General features: G+C 42.0%; 1 protein-coding gene across 1 annotated transcript in view; it reads right to left on the reverse strand.

Moving 5' to 3' along the window:
* Positions 1 to 17,972, reverse strand: part of SYN2 (synapsin II) — a 211,170-nt gene that overhangs the window by 21,800 nt on the left and 171,398 nt on the right. Inside the window, exons 8-10 of the mRNA XM_054639980.2 lie at positions 16,455 to 16,529; positions 12,043 to 12,145; positions 5,377 to 5,526 (exon numbers count right to left, since the gene is read on the reverse strand). Of these exons, the coding sequence (XP_054495955.2) occupies positions 5,377 to 5,526; positions 12,043 to 12,145; positions 16,455 to 16,529 (328 nt within the window). The remainder of the gene's footprint in view (positions 1 to 5,376; positions 5,527 to 12,042; positions 12,146 to 16,454; positions 16,530 to 17,972) is intronic.

A 17,972-nucleotide genomic window follows, 5' to 3' on the forward strand; every position in this document is an offset into this window, starting at 1 on the left:
AGGAACCAGCCAGCTCCTGCAAATCCAGAGCAGAGTCACTGGGTGGTTTAAGCTATTTTCTTGACTTTTAGGGAAAATTTGAAAGTGGGTTCTCTAAAGATCTGTCAAAAGTAGTCAAAGAGGTGAGAAAATATGGAAAATCCACAATTTTGTTGCCTGCAAGTAGAGCAGGTTTGTTAATGGAAAACTTTTCAATTCATATTCCTAGATAAAGTTCCATTTTCAGCATGGTGTGGGGTCAAACAAATGATCATGATTTGAAAAATAGAAACAGCTTCATTTTGATGGGTTTTTTTTACCACAACAGGTAGAATTTCTGAGAGTCCAAATCTCCTCCTGCCCAACTTCTCTGCCCTCTGTGCACCAGCAGAACTTGCTGCAGAGTCTGGGCAAGAGTTTGCAGATAAATAAACAAATAACATAGAAAACCTGTATTGAAGAAATCTCCCCATTCAGCTATCTCAGGTTTAATGGGTTTAACAATCCCAGGCCTGCCCTGTGAGGTTTCCCTCTGGAATTTGCTGCCCCTGGCACTGTGACAGGAGAGCTTTGCCAGAGCACTGCAGGCCCAACCATCCCCACAGGACTTGGCTGCCCAGTGCCAAACAAAGGCCGATTTTCCCAATCATTGATTTGTTTCCTGATGGATGCTTAATTGGAGTGGGGCTGATCACTGTGGGCATTTAGAAATTGAGGCATGTTTTTCTGTACAGTCACCCAGTCTGGACTAAAATAGAAACACTTCTGAAACCCCCAGATAATAAAGAAATTCAGAACCTGGCACACCTGGAGCTGCATTATTGAGCACAGGCTGCTCATTTAAAAGCAGAAGCAGCAAAACTCAGCAGTTACTCTTTGATATCTCCAGTATTTTGGTTTCTACGTGTGCACAGAGTTGATTTGGGATAAATTAGTGGCTTTGCATTTTGTGTCACCCGTAGAAATGGGCAGTGTCCCCTGCCCTGCAGATGAACTGGCTATTCCTCAAGAATGGGAAATAATTTCTTACATTAGGAAAGACTGTTCAAAAGTGAAAGGGGCAGCTTTGTTTTAACAGGCTGATTTTACTCTTAGCAAAACCCAGCTAAAAAAGGGCTGTGCATGAGGAGTTACCTGCTTTAAGTTCTACAAATGTGTTTCATGATTTCCCCCTAAAACTGGGAAGATTTGCAAATGGAATCTTCAGCAGAAAATCAGGTCCCCTTTTCCTACCATAAACTGGTAGAAAAAAGCCAATTTTAAGAGTCTGATTAACTGAGAGGAGCACTAACAGATATTGCAAATATTCTGAAGGAATATCTCTGGTTTTCACAGCATTTTTTGTGCAATCCATAATGTAAGGGTAGGCTAAGGAAAAGAAGATTAATGTGGAATAACATCTTGTTGCCATCAGTAAGGGCTGAATCCTTCAGGAATAACCTAAACTAAAAAGAGCCAACCAGAATTCCACCATCCCAGAATATTCTCTCTGCATTCATCCCAAACTCTGGTTTTAGAGCAAAAACCCCTTTCCATGGACATGCTGAGTGACAGAAATGACTGAGGAATTTAAGACCCTTCTAAAGAAGCTCCTTGGATCCTTCTTTCAACTCAGGTGGGCAGTTTTTCTTTGGGGTGATTGGGAATTTTATTTGCATCCAACCAACAGCCAGCTCCTTTGGACAGCAGTAACAGTGAACCCTGCTCCTCCCCTGGCTGCTCTGAAATCCAGGACAGCCTACCCAAGACCTTACATTTTCCCCCAAAATGTGAAATATCAAATGTGAATCTATTCATCTAACAGGCATGTCTGTTACTACTTTAAATTTTGATTTGTGTTGCCTTGTATTGAGTGGATAACTCTAAATTTGCCTCTTTGCTTCATTTTAATACCTGTTGCTCCTAAAAGGAACTATTTTGGCAAAAGGTGATTTATTTTTTCCCCTTCTTTCCCTCTCAGTGCCCTTTTTACAATGGACTTGAGTCACGTTGGATGGAAACTTCTCCATTGTATGTGGTTCTGTGGCTGAAACAATTTTGTGCTTAGTTTCAAGTGGCTGCAGCATAAATAGAAGCCACACCACTTATTTTTTCATGTGGGATGGGGTATTTTTATATCTTAAAGCATGATGAGGTATTTGAAGAACAAATTAGTCACTCTGCCTCAAGAACTGGTCTGTCTGAGGTAGGCCACAAAACTGTTCTCAAGTTGTTTACCTGGTGTGGAGCCTGCTGGGAGCAAAAATAGATCCTTGCTTTAGGCTTGGTATTTAGCTATTTAGGCTTGGTAATTCCTGGCTTACAGTTTGGCTGGTTCTGGTCTTCAGCTGATGCCTGTGGAGTGAGGAGGTTCAGGGCAGCACCAAAACCCTTCACAGGTCATGGGCAGGGTGGATTTGGTTCCATTTCCCCCACAGCTTCTCTGCACAAACTTTCCTAGTTCCTCACCACCCTCATTCCAAAGAACTGATGTCTAATCTAAATATCTTTGAGTCTAAAGCCATCCCCCTGCCCCTCAGTGCTGGCAAAAAAGGGATTTATTGACCTTTTTTAAGTACAAACCTCGCAGGTCAGCATTTGTTACTGGCTTCTATTTAATCCCACCCAATTCCTTACCTATCCAGCAAATCCACACCTCTCCCAAATTTTCTGCTCTTTTACAAAACCACCACACTCCCCAAAGTTATTAACAGGATCACTCCAATAAACCCCATGTGTTTAAAGCATGGAAATGGAAATGGAAACACAAAGGTGGCTCCTGGGAGCCGGCTGGACCAGGGGCAGAATTCTTCATCCACACACTTTAACCGTCAGGCCATGCAAATAAAAGAAGTGAAATGTGCATTTATTTGCAACCTTTGGCCCATGTCTTCTACTGTGCTCCACATATTTCAGGAGCTTCCTAGATTTCTAAGGCATTTTCATGAATTGCAGCACATTAAACAAGGATTATAACTCATTACTTTCTCACAAGAACAAGAATTCTTCAGTATTATTTTTGACATCCTCAGTAAAAGGGTTTTCTATGAGAGTGCTCCTTAGATTTCCATGATATTTTATATATGGGATTGAAAGGAAGCTGTACAGAGCCTGGTAATTCCCTGAACCATTGGGCAGAAACACAGCAATACTTGCACTTCTTGATTCTGTCTGGAGACAATCTCTTTGAAATCTAACAAACTGATAAAATGTGTTGGTAAACTCTCAAATCTTTGAGGTTCCAAATTCTTGGAGGAAAACTTTGTGCTTAAAAAGGATAGACCAAGATGCTCTATTTTAACTGAATCTTCCACTATGCTGAACATAATTCAAGAGTTTCCTAGATTTCTAAGGCATTTTCATGAATTGCACCACATTAAACAAAGATTATTATAACCTCATTAATTTCTCACAAGAACAAGAATTATTCAATATTATTTTTGACATCTTCAAAGCAAGCATTTTCTATGACAGTGCTTCTCAGTATTTCCATGATATTTTATATATGGGACTGAAAGGGAGCAGTACAGAGCCTGGCAATTCCCTGAGTCAACAGGTAGAAACAGAGCAATACTTGCACTTCTTGATTCTGTCTGGAGACAATCTTTTTGAAATCTAACAAACTGATAAAATGTGTTGAAAAATTCCCAAATCCTTGAGGTTCCACAGGTGTCCAAAAAATTTTGTGCTTAAAAAGGATAGACCAAGATGCTCTATTTTAACTGAATCTTCTACTGTGCTGAACATAATTCAAGAGCTTCCTAGATTTCTAAGGTATTTTCATGAATTGCAACACATTAAACAAAGATTATAACCTCATTAATTTCTCACAAGAACAAGAATTATTCAATATTATTTTTGACATCTTCAGAGCAAGCATTTTCTATGACAGTGTTTCTCAGTATTTCCATGATATTTTATATATGGCACTGAAAGGGAACAGTACAAAGCCTGGTAATTCCCTGAACCATTGGGCAGAAACACAGCAATACTTGCACTTCTTGATTCTATCTGGAGACAATCTCTTTGAAATCTAACAAACTGATAAAATGTGTTGGTAAGTTCCCAAATCCTTGAGGTTCCACAGGTGTCCATAAAATTTTGTGCTTCAAATGATGGACCAAGATGCTCTATTTTAACTGAATCTTCTACTATGCTGAACATACTTCAAGAGCTTCCTAGATTTCTAAGGCATTTTCATGAATTGCAACACATTAAACAAAGATTATAACCTCATTAATTTCTCACAAGAACAAGAATTATTCAGTATTATTTTTGACATCCTCAGTAAAAGGGTTTTCTATGACAGTGCTCCTTAGATTTCCATGATATTTTATATATGGGATTGAAAGGAAGCCGTACAGAGCCTGGTAATTTCCTGAACCAATGGGCAGAAACACAGCAATACTTGCACTTCTTGATTCTGTCTGGAGACAATCTCTTTGAAATCTAACAAACTGATAAAATGTGTTGGTAAGTTCCCAAATCCTTGAGGTTCCAAATTCTTGGAGGAAAACTTTGTACTTAAAATGATCGACCAAGGTGCTCTATTTTAACTGAATCTTCTACTGTGCTGAACAGATTTCAGGAGTTTCCTAGGTTTCTAAGGCATTTTCATGAATTGCAGCACATTAAACAAAGATTATAACCTCATTAATTTCTCTCAAGAACAAGAATCATTCAATATTATTTTTGACATCTTCAGAGCAAGCATTTTCTATGACAGTGTTTCTCAGTATTTCCATGATATTTTATATATGGGACTGAAAGGAAGCAGTACAGAGCCTGGTAATTTCCTGAATTACCAGGTAGAAACACAGCAATACTTGCACTTCTTGATTCTATCTGGAGACAATCTTTTTGAAATCTAACAAACTGATAAAATGTGTTGGTAAGTTCCCAAATCCTTGAGGTTCCACAGGTGTCCATAAAATTTTGTGCTTCAAATGATTGACCAAGATGCTCTATTTTAACTGAATCTTCTACTGTGCTGAACATAATTCAAGAGCTTCCTAGATTTCTAAGGCATTTTCATGAATTGCACCACATTAAACAAAGATTATAACCTCATTAATTTCTCACAAGAACAGGAATTATTCAATATTATTTTTGACATCTTCAGAGCAAGCATTTTCTATGACAGTGCTTCTCAGTATTTCCATGATATTTTATATATGGGACTGAAAGGGAGCAGTACAAAGCCTGTTAATTCCCTGAACCAATGGGCAGAAACACAGCAATACTTGCACTTCTTGATTCTATCTGGAGACAAGCTCTTTGAAATCTAACAAACTGATAAAATGTGTTGAAAAATTCCCAAATCTTTGAGGTTCCACAGGTGTCCAAAAAACTTTGTGCTTAAAAAGGATAGAGCAAGGTGCTGTATTGTAATTGAATTGAAATTTAATTTTATCCTACCTGAGGCTGCTGAGTGGCAGTGGGTCTCTGAGGAGATGGAATAGGAGTTTTGGACAGCATTTGGTTCATTTTGCTTACGACTAACTCAGTGATGTGCTGCCTGTCTTCAGCCTGGTGCTCCCCAATCAGGGGCATGGCACAGTCCATCACCTGCAAATGCAACAGGACATCAGTGCTGGGAGGGAAATCCTCCTCACCCACCCCTGCACCAGGGCAGACTGTGCATTTCCAGCAGGGCTTTTAGCACAAGTACACAACAATTGCAGGCATTATGTGTTCCAGCAGAAATAAATGAGAGAACAGCAACTTTGCAATGCCTTCCCCTCCCCATCTTCCACAAAATGGGAGAAAAGAACCTTCCACAAAAAGCTTCACTTCACACCTGGGCACACACCTTGGGAACAGGGAGAGGAAGCACAGGGCTGCTAAGGACAAGGAGATTTCTCAGGCTGTGCAGTGATCTGCAGGAATTTCAGCTGAGCTTTCCTCCCTTCCCTGATTTTGGGGCTCATTCCACATCCAGGAGCTGAATTACCCCAGGGAAATGCAGAGTTCAGCTTCAGCTCCCTGGCACATTGTGGAGTTTTGCTAGGGAAATCTGGATCCAAATTGATTCATGAAAAACTTCAAAACTTTTCCAGTTTTTAAGGAATTACACTTTGTTATTATTGATAACCTTTTTAAAAAAGTAGTGTGGCTGCAAAGAATAGGTAAGGATTTCTACAGAGAAAGCAGGATGGCAGAGAGGCAGATAAAAATGGGCACATTTCCATTCTAAACATGACAGGTTAATGGTGCTCTGTGGTTATTTATCACACCCATTCTGATGAATAAAACCAATACTGAATCCTCACTCTTCAGTATTGGTTTTGGAAATATAATAACAATAACAAAGCTAAACAAAAATAACAAAGCAAAATAAACAAGCACTTGTTATTTCTCCAGCATATTTGTTATTTCTCCAGCATATTTGTTATTTCTCCAACATATTTGTTATTTCTCAGTGTATCCTCTTCTGCCACATCTGTGTTTGTTTCTGGGGAAATAAGAGCATAACATAACCCCAGCTATTATTCACAAGGGCACTGGGCATTCCTGCTTAGAAAAATAATAGGATTTCATTCACTTTTGAGAAGCTGCAATCCTTTTTGCATGTGCATGTCACCTGCAGTGCTGCACTCTGGTGTTTCCCACAGGTCTGGGTGGAAGAATTTTATCTGAGGGTGCACAGGGATCAGTCTGAGGAGCAGGAACACACCCACATTGTGTGGATCCCTTCTGAGCTGAAAGGGATTTAGAGGCAGCAAAACTCTTCTCAGTCCCCCAACCTCCCCAGAACATCTCCTTTATTACCAAAGAACAGAGTTTTGCCTTCCTTCTTTTAGGTTTTCAAGGGTTTCTAGGAATTAGACACAGAAGTTGGGCGTTTAAAGGGATATTTGGATTTAAAAGAACATTGCACCTTGCAGTAGTTGGGAAGGATTTATTTATAAATAATATAAATTTTGAGCTTTTCAAACTATGGTGAGAGCTATAGAAATTCTTCCTGAGTGACAAAGGAAGATTTTGTTCCAATAATGGGATTAGCTTGAAGTCCCAAATCATTTCCATGATTCTTCTGCTTGTTCATTTACAAGATTCACTGGCATTGTGTGCTGGCAACCAAAATGTTGGCAATGCTTGTGCTGGGATTTTCACATTTAGGAGGTCTCTGAGCTTCCTCAGAGCCAAAAGGCTTGAAAATAACCCCAGAGTAAACAATGCACAATAATTGAACTCCAGAACAAATGTTTCCTTAGAAATGAATGACTGGTTTTGACTGTAGTGCCACATCAACAGCAGAGAAGACATGTTTAATAAGTAAACTGAAAGGTTCTTTAAAGTTTACCATCTTTTTTAGCAACCATAGTTTTAAGTGGAACATGCCAATGTTTTCCATTAATTGGGAGAAGAGCTGACCAACCAATAAGAGTTGATATTTCTGGAGGGGTAAAATGTAGCCTTGCAGGTTGAGTGGCCCTTTAATATTTATTTCTGCTCGCTTACTGCTATTTTAAAAATTGTATAACCACGTGAAAATCCACTTGGTATCCTGAGCTGTTTCTTGTGAGAGGAATTTGCTTGGTGCCAGGACTGTGAAGTGTTAATGATGACTGAATGTAGATTGTTTTGGTGTGAAGGGCATTGGATGTTTGGTCCTTCACTGCAAACCATCTGATTTTCAGAGCAGGAGTGATGTGTGGTCTCTAAAAATCTGTTTTAATGAGAGCTATTTATAAAAATGTGCACCATAGGGTGCAGGTGAACCCCCCTCTTACCCAACATCAGTTAAAAGTTTCATGAGCAAAAACCTCTCCCATTGTTTACCATGCACTTGCATTAAAACAATTACTTGGAATGACTGTGAAATAAATTATCTCCAATAGATCCTGCCAAAGGATTAGGCAGGATTAAGATCTGGGGGATTGGGTTTGGGCTGAATTTCTGCTCTCAAGTACTTCTACAACTGCAAGTTCACACATCAGCCTCCTTTGGGAGGTACTGCCATGGAGTGCAGCAGAACTGGTGGGAAAAGTGAAAATAAGGAGCCCTGAGGTGTCAGATCTTCGTGGCCACTCCAGCAGAGAAGTTGTTACACTCAGAGGCTGCTACACTCCTCGAATGAAGAATTTTCAGGCATAGTCACAAACTGAGGCAGATTCAAACAGATTTGGCATTAAAACCAGGACCATTTGTCCTTAGCAGCCCATCACTTGGAGAGGTTTTGACCTTGTTAAAATCCTTGGGTTTGTTGTTGCCACAGAGGCAGAAATATTGTTGGCCAAAGATGTGGCAACAGAGCCCCTCTGGCACTCCCTGGCAGAGCAGCTGAGATCCAGGTGGATGCTTTATCTGGTGATTTTTAGTGTATTTTCTTTTGCTTTCACAGAATACAGTCAATTTTCATTCCTGGTACAAGAGTTAATGACAACTGTTTTATATTTTGATTTTATATAAATGTATCTTAAGGATATTTTGGGCAACACTAACAGATTTTAAATCCTGTGAGTGACTACAGGAATGTCAGGCTGGCATTTCCCCCCCTCAGAAGATTTGACAAAGTTTAAACATACACAAAGCTCCCTGTTTATAAATAGTCTATTTACAGCCTGTGCTAGATTTAAAATCTCATTTAAACCCAGCCAGTTTTTAGTTCAGCATATAGTTCAGCTATTTAAAATATTGGAGTTTCCCACTAAGAGGATTTCACAGAAAAAAAAGGACATCTGTAATTTATAAATTCAAATACATTCCTTTTGCAGATGCCAGTAAAAACATGGGTCACTATGAATTACAGTCCCTTAATTCATATCTCTGTGAACTTGCATTTTTATATCAATGTATTTTCATTTCAGTAGTCACTTCCTTGGGATGAATTTCTCTTATCACCCAGAGACTGGCTGTAAATATTAGTGGGAAAGGTGAATAGCTAAAATTTGGGGTACAAGGCTGAGATTGGCCACCCAAAGAAGAGAAATTCTGTAATTAGGAGGGGAAATGGGAGGGGATTTCTAAAAGAGCCAGAGCAATTATAAAATATCAGTAATTGCAAAGTGATTGTGGTGTTTGAGGGAGAAATTCCCACACCCAGCTCTGCTGCTCACCCCTAAGGATTGGGATGTGCTGGGCAGAGGTTTGGGAAGGGCTGGGAAAGGCAGAGCTGGGGAGGTGAAAGGAAGGGCAAAGGTGAAGAATGCTGTGGATAAAGTGGGGAAAAGGCATTTCCCAGGATGCTGAAATACAAGAGGAACACGATGGAGCAGCCAGGGGGCTGTCAGTCAGTCAGTCTGGCAGGACAGATGGACCTCCTGAGGGAAAAGCCCAGGAATTCCAGGAGAAAACAGGAGAAATGGTAAGTACAGGGAAGGGGGAGTTCAATCAGGGTGATTTTGAAGGTCCATGCTTGGCAGAGTGAGAAATGGGCAAAACCATTCCCTTTGATGGGTGAGTACAGCAATGCTCCAGAGCAGAAATTACGAGAGACTTCTGAGTTTATCAGAGATTACAGTGGGATTTCACTCCCTCCCTGAGCTGAGCAGAGCAATTCTGTCCTGCATGGGAGCAGCTGAGCTTCTGAGGAATTCGAGGCCAAGAGCAGAACTTTCCATACAATCGTGCACAAACGCTGCTTCTTCATTTCCTCCGTTGGTTTTCAGTGGAAGTTTTCTTCTTGAAATCCTTTCTAAGTCAAAAACACCACTTGGGAGCTAATTTTAACTTAGCTCTGGGCAAAGTGAAGCAAGTGGGAAAGACACCTGCAGCAGCTCATTCAATCTAAAACAAAATTTGGGAGACTTCTGGGAGGCCACTCTGAAGGATTCTCTTACATTTGTTCTCTTTTACTGCTCTCATCACCACTCTGAGCTTTTATTTACTTTCCCAGAGCTTTGCTTTTCCAAGAATGAAACAGGAAAGATAATATTCAGTGGGATCAGAAATACAAACAATGCTCTGCTCCTTCTAGTACTGAAACCTCAGAAGTGTTAATTTTACAAGGGGAAAAGTCCTTATATTTAAGAAGTTAAAAGTTGAATGGACCTTGATTTGATGTCTCATCAGGAAGAAGAGGGGAGGCAGTTAAATTGCTGCATGTTGCAGTGATGTGTTAATAAAAATCCTGTTTCTACAGCTTGTCTGATGCTTGGCAGCTGAGGATTCCCATTGAGGGGGAAAGAGCAGACACCAAATGAAGAGATGAGGCTGGTTTTTCCTGTCCTCCTCCTGATCAACCTGACAGCCCCTCTGCTTAGCTGAGCCATCCTTTAATTAGTTCATTCCTCCCTAGGAGGAGTTGGGAGCCAGGTCCTTGGAGGAGGACAGGAAAAACCACTGTGCTCCTCTGGAGGAGGCAGTTTGGTCCAGGGAACCACACCAGGTCTAGAAAAGGCAAAAATCTCTTACATCCCTCACCTACAAATCTGCAAAGAGCCCAAACGTTCACAGAACAGCACAGGTGGTTTTGGGCTTGAATAATATCACTTCAGCATTTTGTGCTCTTCAGCAAAACTGGAGATGGCAGTGTTCTGGAGAGCAGGAAACTGGTCTGGATAACTGAGGAAAACTTGGGTGGAATTCTCTCCTCATTCCCATTCTTTGCCAGGGTGGGTGACACACAGCTGTGTCCTCCTCCTGGAGGTGACACTGGCTGAATGTGCCAAGTGAAAATCAGCAAGAACAAATGTGCCAACGTTATTTCACCCATTAGGGAATCTGTGTGTTCCTTGTCAGGTGAGCTCTGCAGGACTAAGATGTCAGCGGTACCCAAATCCTCATTTCTTCCTATTTTTTTTTGTTTGTTTGTTTTTTTCCTTGCTTTTTACCTATTTTTCCTAAATTTTTCTTCATTTTTTCCTCATTTTTTCCTCATTTTTTCCTTGTTTTCTCCTCATTTTTTTCCTGTAGCTGCAGCCCAGGATTTCTGGACTGTCTGTCCTGCTCAACTCTCTCGAGTGCATCATGCACGTGCCAGCCTTAATAACTTTTATTTTCCCATTCTGAAAGGACACAAAAGGAGAACATTTTCCCTATCTTGGTGCAGACAGTTTCCCCCTCTTCATTGTAAAAATTGCAGTGTAAGAACTGTTGATATCCTAATTTTTCCAGATGTTCTGGTGGATGAGAACTTTGCAAACAGCACCACATTTCAATGTCTTTTATAGATTCTAAACGTCCTTGCTGATGAGCATTCCCATCTCCAGGACAATTCAGCTGATTCCAGACAACAGCAGGAATTATCACACTTCCATCCACTCTTTTTCTTTCTTTTTAATTGCAAGGTCTAGTCTGCACCCTGATTAAAATGCTCTGCAGCTCTGAGAATTCTGGGGTTTAGAAATTATGTCTGCCTGTGGCATGGAAAATCAGGGGATTTGTTGAGTAGCAGGCTCAGTCCATTACAGAATTTGCAGGGGTTATTTCATTTTTTAAAAGCTTGCCCTTTTTGCTTTATCAACTTTTTTTGGAGTGAGGAGATTCTGGAGATCCTTGCCCACCTACTAAATAAAATTCTAGGAACGTGGAAGGTGCTGAAGAAATTGTGATAGGAAAGTGATGGTCACTTGTTTTATGGCTACACAAAATGATATTTCTCCATAAAAAAACCTCAAAGGAAATGAAAAACTTCAACTTTTCAAAATTACCTACAGCAGAAACTTCTGATTCACAAGGATTTAGATCTTCAGGGCAATATTTAGGCTACAAAAAAAATAAAGTCAAGTTGTTTCCACTTCATCCTTAATCTCCCTTTCCAGGGCAAGGTATAATTTTGTTGGGGTTCCCTTGGGATGGTGCTATCTATAAACCTTCCTGGAAAAGCTGCTGAGGCTGCTCAGGAAAGAAATCATCAGGGTTGGCAAAATGTGCCATCCACATTTGGCTTTGTTTTGCAGTTTGTGTACATTTCCTCCAACACCAAGAGACATTCCCATCCATAGGGTTACATTTTCCAGCAAGTTTTGCCACTAATTTGGACCTGTGGCTTTGTAGCATGATTGAAACAGTGCTCAAAAATACACAGCCTTGCCTGAAACACAAATAAGCCAATGCCCAGCTATCAGAAAGGTTCTTTCCTTGTCTGTTTGTAATATGTAAAGGCAGATATTGAATAAAAAAAGCAGGATTTCTTACCTCAAAAATATAATCTTTTCCATCCTTCCCATGTACAGCTTTAACAGCACAGATGTCCAAGCCACCAAATATTTCAGAACAGGTGTCAACCCAAAGCTTGTACCTGTTTCACAAAAATAATTTGCTCTGTGAGTGTCTCATCAGGCTCTTGATTTTCTAGAGGCTCACCTAATAATGTATTCAATATTACATTCACCCTAAATCCAGAATTTTCACTACATTGGATGGGTCTGGCTCCCGTATCAGGAAAATGAATGAGAAGGCTCCATCCTAGATTGTGGCCCAACTGTTTTCTAAAGGAGCCAGGCTGGTTTTATTGTTACAGCACTGAGCAAAAGGAGAAACCCAGGCAGGAAAACCCTTCAGGTGATGCAGAAGGACATGACAAAAACATGACATTATGGGAGTAGTGGAACATGCAGACAAGGGTTATGTTCTTCATGTTGGGCTACAGACGGCTACAGCACAACTCAAGTGGAATTTAAAGAATTCCAAGGAATTCTACAACTCCTAAAAAGGCAATTTCATACAGAGTTGGGCAAAGAAATTCTTCATTTTATTTTGTAATGTCATAGTAAGAGACTGAGGGTGGACTCCTTACCCATCCTACCAGCAGCAATATGATTTATTTTCATTTTTTCTCCATGAATAGAGACCTTATCTGACCAACAAGGGGATGGGGAGGGATTTATTCAGAAGAAGAGTGAGGCAATTCCTGTAATTCCTGTAGCACAAGCTCCGAGGGCCCAAAGGCACTGGGAATGTTCAGTGACTCCACAGGCCTGGGCAGGGAGGAAATGATCCTGGAATGATGCAGGGTGATGTCACCAACTGAAGGGCATGATTGGCTAAAAACCCCCATTTTTAAAGCATTCATTGATCATGAATTTTCCTCTTAGCTCACTGTTGAGTCTAAAGCAGAGCTATTTCCTCTTCCTGCCCCTCTCCTGCTCCAGCCCTGATGATGGATTTGCCACCTCATAGTATTTTCCACAGGAAAACAAAACCCTGCTGTAATAAACAAAGCATTTGATTTCATTGTGGGATCAAAGGAAATTCCTTGCTGGGCTGAGAGTCTGATTCATGTATAAATATCTTCAGTAACAGCATCCTTTCCAAGTAAACTTATTGAGTCACATTCTTTATATTTTCTTATATCAAATCCGTTCCAATGGAAAAGTTTTGCTTTTAAGCAGAATACAAAGAAATTGATTTGAAAAGATCCTGATGGTAATATCTTAGCAATGAAAATATTTTTTTTTTCCTGTGAGAAACATGGTTTTTGTCCAATATAAGAGGGTTTTTTGGATGCCTGACAATTTCAACATCTGTAGATGCACTGGCTGACTGGACTTTTTGCATGCACTTGCTTAGAAATAATTTATTCTTTTTTGGCTGTAAAATATTGTGTATCTTAGAAAGTCACAGGGACAACAAAACTTGTCTTGAACAGTAAATATCTGGACTTGAATTGGAAACAAAACCGAGGACATTTTCTCTAAAACACTGCAACATCAATCAGATTTATGAAAGTATATTTAATAGCCCATCTTCTGCCAACAAACACAGAGCTGGAAAAATCCATTTGGAAAGAGAGGTTTTGGATGGAGCAGCCTGGAGTGTTTGAAACCCAAGGCTTGCACAGTAGGTTTGACAAAAGGTCATGGGCCCTCTTTTCCCAGAGCCAGGGGGAGAAGCAGCAGCAATAAAGGATAAAGATAAAGGATAAAGATAAAGGATAAAGGTAAAGGATAAAGATAAAGGATAAAGATAAAGGATAAAGATAAAGGATTGCTCCCAGGGGCAATACCAGCTGTGCCAGGGGAGGTGGGCACAGCTGGCACAGCTCTCTGGGCAGCAGGAGCTCTGGAAATGAGGGGGTAAATGAGGAATTGTGGCCCCTCTCCCTGTCCCTTCCTGCCCCTCTCTTCTTTCTTCTCTGAATTTCTCCCCCGAGGTTTGTGTCCAGCCAACAATGCCCACCAGGCAGTGCTTCCAAGGCACTTCCTGCCCATCCATATTAAACCCCAAATGCAGCAGGTCTGATGGGGTTTGCTGTGCTCTGAGCCTGCTGCAGCCCTTCAGAAAAGTCTCTTTTCCCCACTCCCAGAGGAGCAGGGCTCTGCCTCACCCTCCTTTCTCTCAGGGATCACATCCACCTTTGCCATGCTTTTGGCCCCACCAGCACAAAGGAAGGTTGGTTTTTGTAAGGGATAAAGATAAAGGATTGCTCCCAGGGGGCAATTCCAGCTGTGCCAGGGGAGGTGGGCACAGCTGGCACAGCCCTCTGGGCAGCAGGAGCTTTGGAACAGGGGGAAATGAGGAATGAATTGTGACCCCTCTCCCTCTCTCTCAGGGATCACATCCACCTTTCCCATGCTTTTGGCCCCAGCAGCACAAAGGAAGGTTGGTTTTTGTAAGGGATAAAGGTAAAGGATTGCTTCCAGGGGGCAATTCCAGGTGTTCCAGGGGAGGTGGGCACAGCTGGCACAGCTCTCTGGGCAGCAGGAGCTTTGGAACAGGGGGAGATGAGGAATGAATTGTGACCCCTCTCTCTCAGGGAACACATCCACCTTTGCCATGCTTTTGGCCCCACCAGCACAAAGGAAGTTTGTTTTTTGTAAAGGATAAAGATAAAGGATTGCTCCCAGGGGGCAATTCCAGCTGTGCCAGGGGAGGTGGGCACAGCTGGTGCATCCCTCTGGGCAGCAGGAGCTTTGGAACAGGGGGAGATGAGGAATGAATGGTGACCCCTCTCCCTCTCTCTCAGGGAACACATCCACCTTTGCCATGCTTTTGGCCCCAGCAGCACAAAGGAAGTTTGGTTTTTGTAAAGGAGAAAGATAAAGGATTGCTCCCAGGAGGCAATTCCAGCTGTGCCAGGGGAGGTGGGCACAGCTGGCACAGCTCTCTGGGCAGCAGGAGCTTTGGAACAGGGGGAAATGAGGAATGAATGGTGACCCCTCTCCCTCTCTCTCAGGGAACACATCCACCTTTGCCATGCTTTTGGCCCCAGCAGCTGAAGGAAGTTTGGTTTTGTTGGCCGGTGTATTAATGGGAAAATCCCCATTCTGCTCTAATTGACTCCACAGAGAAACAGGAGCAGGAGCAGAGCTCAGGGAGCATTTCCAGCATTCCCAGCAGGAGCAGGGCCAGGGGAGCATTTCCCATGCCTGGCACTGCTTTCCTGGGGGCACAAGTGGAGCTTGTGTGTTCCAGCAGCCCAGGGGCTGTAATTACACAGCCCAGAGCTCACGGTGCCTCCCCTCCAGGAACACACAACATTCTGCAGGGAGCTGGGAGGGAATGAGAAAGAGAAAATGATGTGGCTGCAGGCCATGCCCAGAGGGGAGATCACTGAGGACACAGTCTAGACAGGGCAGGGAGCTGGAATTCCCGTCTTTCTTGCTTGTTTTCACCTTTCCAGGGCAGGCAATGATTCTGTTCCTGTGTCTCCCTCAGCTCGTAAGAGGCACCAAGTTGTAGGTTCCAGGCTTTAAAAAAAAGCCCCAAACAAACAACCCCACAAGCCAGGATTACTGTTGAACTTTAAAATACCTTTTAAATTCCACTTTCACTGCACAGAGTTTATTTCAGCTTCCACTAGTGGCAGCCTTTGGAGAAGCTGAACAGCAGAAAATCCACAGCCATTCAAAAGCCTCTGAGATTTTGTTTTGCAGGGAAAAGAGGTTTATGGGTTGTGGAGCAAATGAGGGGGAATGAGAAAAGAGTTCTGAGCTTCAAAGTGCTGCTGCATGAATGTTTTCAACTGGACTGCAGGAATTATCCAGGATAAGAATGGGAAAGAAAAGGAAAAGCACAGTAAACCAAAGTACAGAGCTGGAATGATGGCACAGGGGAAATAAAGCTTCAGTGTATCCCAGCAACAGGGGAAAAAGCCTCACAGTGCACTTCAGTGGAAATTTATAAAATGAAAAGTAAGGAGTTTGGGATTGAAAGTAGAAAAGAGAAATGGGATTTCAATAGGCAAAGTGCAGACTGGAGTGCTTGGTTATGTAGGAGGATGGTAGGATGTAGTAGGAGGAAAGTTTACAAGAGGTGTGAGACTGGTGGGTAAGAGAGGGCAAATGAACCAGGAGAAATCACTGACAGGTTAATGGTGAAATTCAGTTTTCTGAAGGGAATTCCAGACATTTTGTAGGAGCAGATGTGGATGTAGGAGCCCAGGGCTCATGTAGCCCCCCAGGCTGTGAGTGTGGGTGGGTAACTCTGAAGCCACGTGGAACTCCTGCCTCTGCTCTGTCCCCTGACTGAGAGATTCCTTTCCCCCAAATGAACACAATGCATGCACTTACTGTGACCTGTGTGCCAGCCATGCCACTCTATAAAAATCCACTTCAAATAAAACTCTGTTAATTTTTTAATTACCTTTGACACCAGACTCCACTTACTTATCTGACATAGCAATTTGTTCCAGCATGGCAGAGCCCGTGTTTGTCTTCCAGTTCCCAGATATGGAAGTTCTCCTGAAAGGGGGAAAACATTACAAAGGCAGCCAGTGGTTTCACATTGCCATCATCAAATGCCTCTGCTTTTGCCATGAGTGCAGCAGCAGTGTTGACACCTTTCCCCCAGCTGGCAGCTCGTAACAGAGCATCTGAACCAGGAGGGGTTGTAAGAGCATTGTCAGGAACACACTTTGTACTGGAGGTACAAAGAATGGCTGGGAAATTTCTGTTCCCCATTTATTTATTTATTTAAGTTGTTTTCTAAAAACCCAGCCTGCTTTGATGAAGGGGCAGTGTTAGAAACGAGCTGGTGCCCACTACAAAGGCACTGAATTATCTGTAACACACTGGCACTGCAAAGGTAAATGTCAAGAAGCTTCAGCTTCTCCTTTCAAACCCACCCCACTGTGTCCCAACACTCAAAAAGCAACACATTGATGTTTCTAACACCTCTGAAGTGATTTCAGGTGTGTTTTGGAGCTGCATTTTGGTTCCTCCTCCAGTGTTCACTCTTTGCTATGTACTGATATAACCTAAACACTCTGTGTCAGTTCACCTTCTTGTATTTAACCTCTAAGAAAGAAAAAAAATCCATGTGAAGGTTTTTTCCCTCTCAAACCTTAGGAGTGCTCCCAGGGCTGGGAAGATTACTGCTTTGTGAAAGCCAAATGCTGTACTGGGAACAGGCTATGCATACAAGTTATGAAGTGTTTCCAGTTAGGAAAATCAAGGGAACATCTGCAATGCATTAAAAGTGGATCAGGCAGCAGCCAGAGCTCCCTCTCCATTTCCCATTAAGTTAATTACGAGGGTCAGTAGCAATTGTGGGGGAATGTTGACTTTTCTCTGGGACCCTCATAAAATTTAAAGTTCTTCTGTGATGCCATGTCCTGTGTTGTGGAGAGAAAAGAGAGATGGGAAGGAGAAGGGGAAGGGGAGAGGAGAGGAGAGAAGAGAAGAGAAGAGAAGAGAAGAGAAGAGAAGAGAAGAGAAGAGAAGAGAAGAGAAGAGAAGAGAAGAGAAGAGAAGAGAAGAGAAGAGAAGAGAAGGTGCTCGTTGAGTGCTGTGTGTAAGGAAACCTTACCCAGCAGAGAGGTTGTGTTGTGATTTCTGCTCAGTTTTTAAGGTATATACATGTGCCTGCTTAAAAATGAATAATTTTAGGCTCATTACTACTCTACACAGACATTTGGCATCAGAGAGAAAATCCCACAAATCACAGTTCAATCCTCTTGCAGATTTCTCATGGGAATTCATCAGAATGCACCCTTTTAGGTGTCTTTTAGGTAGGAAGATGTGACAAAATCAAGGGAAATAGTTATCCTGAAGGCTTTTAGCCAGTATTTAGCTCAAGATGCTCAGCTGCAGTGATGGAATCCCAGCACCACTGACTAGAGAGGCAGAGATGGCCAGATTTAAGCCCTTTTTTCCCTCCACACTGAGAAAAGCTCCTGTGGAAGT

This window comes from Agelaius phoeniceus, chromosome 11 (assembly GCF_051311805.1).
Source record: "Agelaius phoeniceus isolate bAgePho1 chromosome 11, bAgePho1.hap1, whole genome shotgun sequence".
Lineage (NCBI taxonomy): Eukaryota > Metazoa > Chordata > Aves > Passeriformes > Icteridae > Agelaius > Agelaius phoeniceus.